The sequence below is a fragment of the Astatotilapia calliptera genome, chromosome 20, assembly GCF_900246225.1.
Source record: "Astatotilapia calliptera chromosome 20, fAstCal1.2, whole genome shotgun sequence".
In the NCBI taxonomy this organism is placed as follows: Eukaryota; Metazoa; Chordata; class Actinopteri; order Cichliformes; family Cichlidae; genus Astatotilapia; species Astatotilapia calliptera.
In genome coordinates this window covers 18,411,655-18,423,981 of record NC_039321.1, presented here as the reverse complement: position 1 = coordinate 18,423,981, position 12,327 = coordinate 18,411,655, and the positions used below count along the sequence as shown (strand labels likewise).

Here is a 12,327-nt window from a genome sequence, read left to right as displayed (position 1 = left end):
TTGTACAGCTGCTGTTATTGTGTATATATTTATTTATATTTATATTTCTTCATACATTCTTATATAGTTCTATATTGTGTATTTTGTTGTACAGTTATTTTATTTTCAACTTTAATTTATATATTTTATCTTATTCTCCCAGTTAAATTTACCCTTCATTCTAATTTGTGTTGTACAGTTATTTCATTTTTAACCTTAATTTATATTTTATTCCTTCCTAGTTAAATTTACCCTTTTTAATTTTTCATATTTATTTCCTATCTTATTCATAGCCTTTTCCTTTTTTGTTTTCTTTAGGTCACGAGCAGTTGTCCAAGCATTTCACTACATATCGTACTGTGTATGACTGTGTACGTGACAAATAAAATTTGAATTTGAATTTGAAATTTAAAGGGTTAAGGGCCAGATTTATCACTCAGGTCTCAAATGTTTTAATTTGAGCTAAGCCAGGTTTTCATCTAATAACTCCGTAATAATCACCATGTTGGTGCAAAAATTTCAAGCCTGTCAGAGTATGTTATCTTTTGCATTTAACATTGAGTCACCAACAAAACTGGAAACAAATCGTGTGTTTCTTGTTACTAGCAGCAAACTGCCTAAACATAAAATCTAAAATTTATTGCTAAATTGTCATGTGTACACACAACACTGGTACATCCCTTTGAGTTAGATGGCTTGCTTATGTTTGAATGATTCATGGGTTAAGTTTCTAAACACCCAAAAATATTGCTCTGATACGATTTAAAACAAAACAGAGAAATGTGTGGTGAGTCACTTCTGCACAGTACAGTCTTTCCCAAATGTTTTGACAGAGACAAAGGTTTTTGTTTCCATGCACTTTTCCTTTTTTTTTTTTTTTTTTTTCTTAAATGACATCAGAAACAGCAGTATGCGACATTACGTGATGGCAGAGCTTCAGTTCATCCTTTGTCATTTTTTTTTTTTTTTTTTTTTTTTTTTTTTTTAATAAATAGGACAGGGGGAATGAATGAGAGAGAGAGGGGGAGAGAAAGAAAGAAAACCAAAGGGGAGAAGAGACGGTGAGAAGGGGGGGGAAGAGAGACAAAAAAAAAAAAAAAAAAACTCCTGGGTCACCTGTATGGAGAAAAACAAACAAACAAACAAACAAACAAACAAAAACAAACAGAGGAGACAGCAAACAACAAAGAGCAACATAATAATAGAGAAAACAAAGCACCATCACAATAAACTAGCTAGTCATAGATATCAGTATTTACTAAGTAATAAACGATATTGTGCAGCACGCAAGATAGACAGCGCACAGTGTGCTTTGAGGCAGCAGCCAAGAAAGCTTTAGTCCGCGTCTGTGAATACCCATGTGTGCATACCTGTGTGGATCAGCATGCTTGCATTCCAAAGGTTTCTCCATGTAATGATCTGCTAGGGAGTGTGGGGGGGCCACAGCCCCGTCCTCCAGGGTGTGAAGCGGGTATGGAGGAGATCAAAACTCCAGACATCCAGAGGCCCCCAGAACACAAGAGACCATGGAAGACCAACAGAGGGGCAGCCGCGCCACTGTCCCAGTAAGAGCTGAGGAGAGTCCCAGATGAGGGCTCGCCCAGCAGCCGCGGAGCAGAAGTCAGGGGGAGTTGCAGTGACGCGCCCGTGAGCTCCGCCGGCCCCCAGCTGCGCCTGAGTGACCGAGCCCTAGGCCGAGAGGCCGGGGGCACCCCACCTCCAAAGGGGCCCGAGCGAGCCCCAGGCCCCAGGCCCCGACAAGCGGCCGCCAAGGAGTGAGCCGGTGTGTACCCGGACGCCCACCCCCAGACACAAAGAACCACCAACACACCGACACCTGAGGGAGTCCGCCACCGGCAGGGGAAGTGGTGGTGGGTGGAGATAGGCCTCCAAACCTTGGAGGGCCTGAGGTGTCCCCAGAGAGGTGGCGTCTGATACCCAACCTGACATATAGACACAGACATACAGGCACACACAGACACAAACATCCATTCCCACCCTCATGCTCTCATATGCACTCACTCCACACTCAACCAACGTAGAGACAGACATAAAGAGACGCTGTACACACAATCACACTCCCCAAGCGTACTCTACAAACCGGGTCTAGGTACCCTTGCCCCTGGAGGGGGGAATTGCACCCAGACCCAGGTGGTGTTACCCTTTTCCCTGCGGTGGGGAGAGGCAGACCACCCCGACTCCGCAGCAGCAGGGAGGCCCCACACCCCAGACCGCAGTCGGACGGCCAACTCCTCCTACTAGCCCTCCCGCTCCAGCAGGCCGCAGAGAATGGGGGTGGGAGAAGACTCCAAACCTCCCTCCACCCGCTCATTGTAGTGTTGATGCATATGTGTTCTAAGGTGCAATTAAAACCCAGGAGGGCATGGAGCTACCTGCCAAGGAGCAGCAGGTAAGCGCATAGTCCCTCCTGCTAACCCTCAATGACTAAGTGTATTTAAAATTGAGAGGTGGGCAACGACGTCAGGGGTGAGGTATACACCCTGATGGTGATTTGGACTCCGTGATTGTGCCCACCCCCAAGATCCTATATGTATGTGTAATGAGAGTATGAATAATGTGAATGTCTAAGTTGTGGGATAAAATTGAGGCAGAGGCAGCCAGAAGGGGACAGGGGGGGGGGGGGTCCATGTACTTTTCCACTACTAGATTTTTTTACATGTTTCTATAATGTAGTGATGAACAATCAAATGATTTTATAAGTTTAAAAAACTTAGAAAATAGCAGGTCATGTAGTTACCAAGAAAATAAAACTTAACCAACACATTCATCCACCACAACAAAGCCAATATAAATGGACTGAATATATTTTACATATTCCATATAAAGTTCACCTTCCATCTATGTCACTAAACTATTAACAAAATAACAAGAACAGAACAGAAAGAACAGAAATGAAATAAAAGGTAAAGCACTCAGGCAGTGCATGAATATTCAAATTAACCTTTGTTGAACGCCTGTGTTTGTTTTAGACAATCTAATAGCCTTCAGGACACAGATCCTAATGGACTCTGCTCTACGTAGCAACTTTGTTCTGCTATTTCTATTTCACCCCTGCTGATTCTTCATTAGAGTTGTCTATATCGCCAAATTCACAGTGAGTAGATCAACCTTCTTCCTACATTCACTGTTTGCCATTATCTGCTCCATCGCCCTGGCTATACCTTCCCATCAAGACTTTACCACTTGAAAAATAAAACGGAGGTGATTGGCTGCATAGAGGTAATTAAGATTCCGAGTTGTACAATTTCAAATGAAAGTTCAACTTTTCGACTAGAAAAAGTTTAGTTTTAAAGTTGTTTTTTCTTTTCTGTGAGAAAACTACACTTGAAAGACCAAAAGGCATCGAGCAGCATGGACGGAGACAGGCACACGCCGAGACATTCTCAGCTTAAGGTTCTGAGTCACCGATGGGAGAGGCGAAAACAGAGAGAACAGCAGCAGAGCCTCGCAGAACAGAGGAGGCTGCTATAGCTGGTCATTAATAGTCAACCAGGATATACCGCGGGGGGATTGCAGACCATGGAGGCAGCTTGATAATTCAATCTGTCAAGCACACGCTACAAGCTAGGCCAATTAACTGGAGAGGAGGCAGGCCTGACCCCAACATCCCCCCACCCCTCCCTGGCCTTCTTATCCGTTCTCCGTCTGCAACATCCCTGGCGTATGTTAAACCAACATCTATGCCAGTTAAACTGTCACTCCTGCTGAGGTCAGAAAAAACAGCTAAGTGTATGCGTGCGTGGGCGTATGTGTGCACGTATCAGTGGACATCGAACCGCTTCATTCTGCTGCTACAGCGTCTGCTCTAATAACTGGGGAGATGCAGCGTTTATGGACAGATGGCCAAACAACAACTGCTGCTAATTGACGGCTAATTGCAAACTCTGGGCAGGTGTACATGCTCTCCAACAAATAAAACCTGAGTGATTTCTCTCTTCCTCTTGCTAATTTACAGCTACAACATCCAGTTGGTTCTTTCCTTTTCTGTCGCCGCTCATGGTTTCTTTCTCATCTCTCATTGCTAAAGAGAAGAGAGGAGGATTTTTACCAGACCCCCTGCCGCTTCGCCCATTACACCTTTAACCTGTGTCAAGCATTCAGCGGCATCCCAAGATTTTGTATACATTATTTAAAAGCTCTTGTTCTAATGCTTACAGGGACCAAATACATGCAGTGTGGAGGTCTATTTTGAATAGTGCTGTACCTCGAAGAGGGAGGAAGGGCGTGTTAAGGGGGGTACAAGTGAAAAAGTGTTTTCATGCTTACAAAAACAGTCAGGAAGAAGAAAGAGCGTGGAGACTTTTAGCGTGCAAGGTCGCTGCAGAGTATGAAAGAGAAGCATCACGGAGAGCCGCATTACTGTTAGCTGTGTAACCAGTTGATCGGGCTTTTACTGTGATTACTGTCATTTACTGCAAAAAAAATAAAAAATAAATAAAAAAGAAAGAAAGCGAAAAAAAATGTGAAATTGTATCACAGACACCAAATGCAACCGCATTTCATTTATTCAAACTTCAGAAATGCTAAAACGTTTTTCATGCGCAGGTTGCAGGTGGACTCGAGCCACGCTGCTCCTAATGTTTCTTCTCTGATTTTCACAGAGTAATATCCGTCAAATGACAATCATTTCTTCAAAAGACAAAAAAATAAAAATAAAGAGGGAGAGAGACATTCTGAAACCCTGCTCGGTTAACACTTACAGAGAGGCATTTTGAATATCAAGCGAATGTTAAAAGGCTTTTGGCATCATTAGAATTCTGGATGCAGGCTTTCCAATTAGAAGCAATCCTGCACTGTCGAGCTCTACTGTTGCTGCTGCGCCTCATGCAGGTTTGCTCTGCATGTGTGGGTACGTGTGCGTGCGCATGACTCTTTGTATATTTAATGTCGCTGAGTGTCACTTTATTTTTTTTCTGTCTTTTTTACAGCTGCACACCCATCCATCATACTTGCTGCAGGGCTAAAAAAAAAAAAAAAAAACACTTGTCGGTGCATATTGCACAGCGGTGAAATCCATCCATAATAATATCTGTTTTGAAAACCCCGGCTTTGATAGTCTTTCACCAAAGATGAGTCTCTGAAGAATTATTTGCAGAGCTGCATACAGCTTCCATGGATGTGTATGCTAACTTTCTGTGAAGGGGAGCAAAGAAGATGTAAAGTTTTGCATCAAAGGGCCTCAAAAGAGACTCTCCCTCTTCCTCTGACCATAAAAAAAGAAAGTACTTTAGTAACTCTCAGATGAGCTTCTTCAGAGGAGTCCGGAGAGTTTTCAGAGAGTAAGAGCTGGAGCAGGTGGAGTAGGAGAGAGCGAGAGAGAGAAAAGAGCCAGAGGTGGAGAACAAGTACGAGAGTGGGTTAGATGTAGAGGGAGAAAAACGAGAGACTGGTGGCTTGGAACAAAATCTGGCTCCCCTTCATCAGGAGTAGCTGCCTCAGTGAAGATGACTTTTTGGGGTTAGTGCAGAAGGGAACCCTCCCTCCTCTTGCACACACACACGGACACACACACACCTGAAAAGACACAAGCATACATTTCCTTTACAGGACTAAAGGCTTAGGGGAACCATCTTAAAGGCATAGGATTAAAGATATACACACATGAAGTTCACACACACCATAAACTCATTAAAACAACAAAGTTTTTAAACCTGAGCCTTGCAGCGTTGATGCGACTTCTTCACAGTAAAACTGTCAGCCACCAACGCTAGCACTGTTTGATCATGAAAGTTTTATGACATCTTTGCCTTCACTCTGACTTACAAATCTTGTGAGTGTCAATTAGCAGCAAGCAGATCAGGAAACCCTGCCAACAGAAAACAAACCTTTGTCTTTTTTTTGCGCTCAGACTTCAGAAGAATGCGGATTAAAAGGGACACGGGAAAGACAAAGAGGGGGGCGCATGTTAGATTTGCATGGCAAACATCGCTGACACTTTGTGTTTGTTTGTAGTGCAGTAACACTGTCAACCGCTCTTAAACTATTTTGCGAGTAGTGCGTTTAGACGTCATTTATCCTTGCTCGAATGTTCAAGAAAGGTCACACCTGTTCAACGAAGAGTAGAAAAATAAAACGGTTTTTTCCTACTTTGGATTGGAGTCACATGTGAGACAGCTAAGATGGGAATTGGAAATCTTTTCAACTTTTTTCTTTTTAAAACTCATTGTGTATACTAGGTAGGCAACAAATGACTGTGTTCTTCCAACAGCCTCTAGCAAATTATACATAATTGCAACTGAAGACTCAGGAGGTATCGATTTTTTTTAATGTTCTCCTCTGTCTTTGTCTAACATTTTATTTAAGAAGCTGCTTTTAACCATACTTTGAAGACGTTGCTTTGATGTAGAAGACAAACGTCAGTAGTCTGTTTGATCTGATTTTGAAGCTGGCTTTATTGTGCCTCCACTGTATTCCGATCATTTTCCCAGCGAGTCATGTTTGCTTTTTACTCTGAACAAATAACAATGTCATATTTGTGCGATGGCAGGTAGGTGGCAAGTTTTATGAAATTGTCGTCGAAAGAAACACATCGAAGGCTAATATGGCTGGAAGAAAAATTCTTGGTAAAGAGGGCCTCCTGTGGGCAAAGCTAAGGAAATGCTGCATTAGGGTTGAAGAAGAGTAGAACCTGAAGTATCTCTGCTACAAGGCCAAAGCTATCATATATCATTATCTTAATAACTACCTGAGAGACTGATGCTAAAATTGATACCACGATCCTCTAATGACTTTTTTGATCAAGATCACAAGGCCAAAACTTCACTTTCCTTCAAAATTTTGATCCTGGAACAAATGGCATTCCCATGAGCCTCAGATGTAATTTTTGCTTCATGATGTTTGACTATTTAGAGAATGGTCACCATTATTACTTGAGAACAATAGTAATTTTAGCATTGTCATGGGGACCTGATGGGGATGTTATGTTGTTCCAGAAAGTCTTGACACGCTACGAGTCAAATGTTTGGACACATCTTCTCATTTAGTGGTTTTTCTCTATTTTCGTGACTATTTACATTGAGTCTCAATGAAGGCATCAAAACTAATTATGCAGTAAACAAACAAGTGTGAAATAACTTAAAACATCTTTTATATTTTAGAATCTTCAAAATAGCCTTAAAGGAGTTCCCAGAGATGCTGAGCACTTTTGCCTTCTCTCTGCGGGCCATCTCATCCCAAACCATCTCAATTGGGTTTAGGTCAGGTGACTGGAGGCCAGGTCATCTGGCGCAGCACTCCATCACTCTCCTTGGTCAAATATCCCTTTCACAGCCTGGAGGTGTGTTTGGGGTCATTGTCCTGTTAAAAAAAAAAAAAGATGGTCCAACTGAACGCAAACCGGATGGCATGACATGTTGCCACAGGATGCTGTGGTTGCCATGCTGGTTCAGTGTGGCTTCAGTGTGGGACCCATGCATGTAGAGACCATCTGTTCACCTTTTCTGCATCACACAAAGACACAGCAGGTGGAACCCAAAATCTCAAATTTGGACTCATCATACCAATGCACAGATTTCCACTGGTCTAATGTCAATTCCTTGTGTTTCTTGGCCCAGACAAACCTCTTCTGCTTGTTGCTTTTCTTTAGTAGTGTTTTCTTAGCAGCTATTTGACTGTCATCATCTACCTCCTGCACCGAGCTCTGACTCACCTGGAGAAGCCTGGAAGCACTGTGAGGATCATGTTCTTTGATTTCTCCAGTGCTTTTTAACACCATCCAGCCGCCACATGTCCCAGTGGATACTGGACTACCTCACAGAACGCCCACAGTATGTGAGGTCACAGGGCTGTGTCTCTGATACGCTGGTCTGCAGTACGGGGGCCCCACAGGGAACTGTGCTGGCAGCGTTCCTCTTCACCCTCTACACTGCAGACTTCTCCATCAACTCCCCACGCTGCCACCTACAGAAGTTCTCTGACGACTCTGCCATAGTCGGCCTCATCCCAGGTGAGGACGACTCAGAGTACAGACGGTGGACTCTGGACTTTGTAGACTGGTGTCAGCAGAACCACCTGCTGATCAACGCCGGGAAAACGAAGGAGTTGGTGGTGGACTTCCGGAGATGCAGACCCACCACACTGACACCGGTGAACATCCAGGGAGTGGACATTGAGATAGTGGACTCTTATAGGTATCTGGGTGTTCACCTGAATAATAAACTGGACTGGAGTCACAACACTGATGCTCTGTACAGGAAGGGTCAGAGCAGACTCTACCTGCTGAGGTCATTTGGAGTACAGGGAGCGCTTTTAAAGACCTTCTATGACTCTGTGGTGGCATCTATCATTTTTTACAGTGTGGTATGTTGGAGCAGCGGTTTATCGGCAGCTGAGAGGAAGAGGTTGGACAAACTCATTAGGAAGGTCTCAGCTCTGTTCTGGGATGCACCCTGGACCCAGTGCAGGTGGTGGGAGACAGAAGGACTCTGGCCAAAATAACATCTCTGATGGACAGAGTCTCCCACCCCATGCATGTAAATGTTGCTGAACTGCAGAGCTCCTTCAGTGACAGACTGCTGCATCCTAGATGCATGAAGGAGGGTTTCCGCAGGGCCTTCCTCCCTGCAGCTGTCAGACTGCACAATCAGAACTGCTCCCAACAAACATAGATGTTTACATCTGCGCTGTAACTGCAATAAGTTAAATAACCGATTCGCACTACAACCTGGTTTGCTTCTTATCTGTAGTTATTTTTATTTAATTTAATAACTGTACAATACTATGTATATTGTCCTTAATGTAAATATGTAAGAAAAAATTGTGTATGTTTCTGTTCTGTGTCCTGTGTACTGTTTGTTTGTATATGTGTCTTTTTGCTGCTGTTACAGCCAAATTTCCCCTTGTGGGACAATTAAAGGATTATTCTATTCTATTCTATAAAGGACTGATTTGCGCGGTTTCCTCTGAACAGCTGATGTACAGATGTGTCTGCTACTGGAACTCTGTGTGGCATTTATCTAGGCTCTAATCTGAGGTGCTGTTAACTCTGAGGCTGGTGACTGGGATGAATTTATCCTCAGCAGCAGAGGTGACTCTTGGGCTTCCTTTCTTGGGGCGATCCTCATGTGAGCCAGTGTGGTCGTAGCGGTTGATGGTTTTTGCGACTGCATTAGAGAGACAGATGTCTGGAGAGTGCCAGTGGTTTGTCAGGTAAGTGAGTTCTGTTAACTTCTGTGTCTTACTGGTTAACAGGTAGAGGACAGCGTGGGGGAGGCAGTAGGAGAATTTTGGGTGAGTAACCCATTTGCTGCGAGTCCAGACGGAATGATCGGGAGAATCCAAGTAGCAGTTGCAGGGAGGCAGGCGGGCGAAGCTGGGAAAGAGCACAAATCGTGGCTGTGTAGTACGGAGAAGACCAGCATCCAGGTGAGCGTGAGTATTGTCGTGAGGGTGAAAAGATGATCTGAGGGATTACTAAAACACAGCTCTGAGGAAAAACACAGCCACTCACCAGGACCATGACAATTGGTTCTTGCCATAATATAATTTTTAACATTTTTCAAATAAGGACATTTAAAAACTTTTTTAAAAAATTTTTTGCTACATAACTCCATATATCTTGCTTCATATATTTAATGTCTTCAGTATGTATCTACGATGTAGAAAGTATTAAAAATAAAGAAAAATCATTAAATAAGAAGCTATGTCCAAACTCATTCCACAACCGAGGAACCTTAATGGCAAATGCTCAGTCGCCTTTTGTCTCACGGACTAGAGGCTCTTGTGGTTTGGACCCAAAAGCACATGTGTACTATGTACATGTGTACATGTGTACTATGTACAAGGTTTATTTATAGAAAGATGCAAACTCAGATTAAAACATGGATTGAAAATTGAAAAGGAAAACAGGAGCCGTACAAGGTAGAGATCGGGGAAACGTTCAAACACGAGAAACACAAGGAGAGCAAAGGAATGGGAAACTCTATAATATAGGAGAGAGAAGTTACTGGGCAGGAAATGAAGAGAGTGGCTAGAAGTGAGTAGGTATTGCAGTGGCGGTTGCTTACTTGCAGTGGCTGGCTAGCACAGCAGGGGGGCGGTCACGTGAGAGGAGAATACCTGGTTACAGGAGCTCCAGAGGGAGGAGAAATCCGAAAGAGACACAATGGACAGGAGGGCAGGCGAAGGAGCGAGGTGAGTATGTAACCTTTGATTTGCAGACTGACTGACGTAGATGAAGTGAACAGGACCAGCGCTGAAGAGTTACATGGCAGGAGATCAACCCGAGAACAGAGAGACAAGACAGACAAGCATGAACTTGAACACAAGGAGGCCGAGTTACCACGAATGGTAGCAGGAGAGTGGCAGGCAGCGCTGGTTTAAGAACCCTCCTGTTGATTTCTCTGGAACAAGGAGAAGGTGAGGTGCTGGAAGCTCCACCCTAGGGGATGGAAATCTGGAACCTCTCTCACAACCAGGAAAACCGCCCAGGCACATGACATTTTGTGACATTTAATCAGTGACCAAGTTAAACATAAAGAGGCTGTGTTAACACACTCTGCAGGTAGTTCCTGTGGTAGTTTGAGGACAACAAAAGCATAGCTTCTTTCACAATGAATCACAATCTACTGTATAGTCCTGACATGCTGTTGGAGGCTCAGGCTGCATCACAGATGTACAAGTCCAAAAAAGTTATTTCTCAGCTTGAATTCCAAGCTGGGAAATGCATAGAGCCTCTGGCGCACACCATAGTTCAAACTGTTTCTGCTGAGTGCTCTCCCTCAGACGTCTCGGGACATTACAATTTAAGTCTGCAGTGAAGGTTTGACCCTGGGCTAAAAATTCACACATTTTTTTAAGTTTTCTTAAATTGGAAAGAAAACCAGAGTGTGACACTCTATCACCAAATATTGCTTGTTGGTCTTTGGGTTGTAGCCACACACTCAGTTCTCATCATTCTCATTTTGATACAGAAATTGTTGTTTAATCTCAAATCAGGTGGATAATGCACGAGGACGAGCCTTTAAAGGGAGGTCAAGTTTTTGACATTTATAGATGAATTCTCATAACTGTTTGATCTCATATTGTATAACCATGAAGGAAAAAAGGCAACACATGGATTTGGACATTGCCAAAATACAAACTGCACATTTTTGACTAGGGAGCACCAGGATATTAGAAATAGAAATGTCAGTCAGACACTCCACCGCCTGATCCAAGATTAAAAAGTATTTAAATAAGTATTAAATGGCCTGCTGTGAAACTTTTGGGCATTTAGGATTTATCCTAATGACTTTGTTGAGCGCTGACTTTACTGACTTTTCATTTAGCACCACCAGCAGGTTAAAAATTTGATGGACTCACAATATCTCAGTGGCTTCTGGCAACACACGACTTTTCCTCTACAACTGTCAGAGATTAATTCTCGTGATTCTGAATGAAAATACTATTTTTATGTCATTTTTATTACATCTGGTCCAAACATATTTCCACACAGGATGAATTTTGAACTGTGTGAACAAGACTGCAATTGCAAACACTATGTAGTGCTTATATTAGAATAGAAGCAACATGGCACAGCCTTACAGTTCTGTTTTTCTGACTGCAGGCTGTTAAGGCCCGACTTTAATGATGCAAGCCCAAAAAACGCTGCAAAGCAGTCAGAGTCTCACAGAACATGTGATAGTTTGCTTCCCGTTGATGCAGCGGTGCAAAGTGCATCCGGACTTGAAGCGTAATATGTATTGCAAATTTGCTGTCAGGTAGTCACATCACTGGTCTCATCACTCAGAAACAGCTGGGCCAATTACAGTGACACATGACAACAATGGCTCAGCATCTGAAGAATTGGTTACTCCAGAAAATCATGTTGTTTTCTAAATGATGCAGTATGTCAGAATGTGCACAAACAGCATCATAAATCTGCAGCCGGAGGCGGGTGACTTGGGATTTTATTTAAACTGCACAATAACGATAGAAATAAATAATTTGATGAAGTCATTCACAATAAACTGCGATAATTCAGCATAAACAATGGCATACAGATTCATGACTGACCTGTTAGAAATGTGTCAAAGTGTATGAGATTACTATGCAGACTGGTGTCATTTGCATGAGATTGAATCAAGGCAAACACAGTGAATAGGCTTGTGTAATAGAATTGTACCCATTTTCCATCAAAATACTAACTGGAGCCATTTCCATCTTAATTCTACTCCATCTCACAAAATAACATCATGTAAAATGTAACACAACAGTGATTACGCTATAATCCATCCATCCATTTTCTCATCTGCTTATCCAACCATCATAGTGGGGCTACAGAGCCTATTGCTGATGACATCAAATGAGAAGCGTGTTACGCCCCAGACAGGTCACCAGTCCATTAGA

At 43.0% G+C, this 12,327-nt stretch overlaps 1 protein-coding gene across 1 annotated transcript in view; it reads left to right on the top strand.

Moving 5' to 3' along the window:
• Positions 1 to 12,327, top strand: part of LOC113012986 (uncharacterized) — a 40,653-nt gene that overhangs the window by 27,554 nt on the left and 772 nt on the right. Inside the window, exons 3-5 of the mRNA XM_026153479.1 lie at positions 7,719 to 7,770; positions 7,906 to 8,085; positions 9,190 to 9,363. Coding sequence (XP_026009264.1) covers positions 7,719 to 7,770; positions 7,906 to 8,085; positions 9,190 to 9,363 — 406 coding nt within the window. The remainder of the gene's footprint in view (positions 1 to 7,718; positions 7,771 to 7,905; positions 8,086 to 9,189; positions 9,364 to 12,327) is intronic.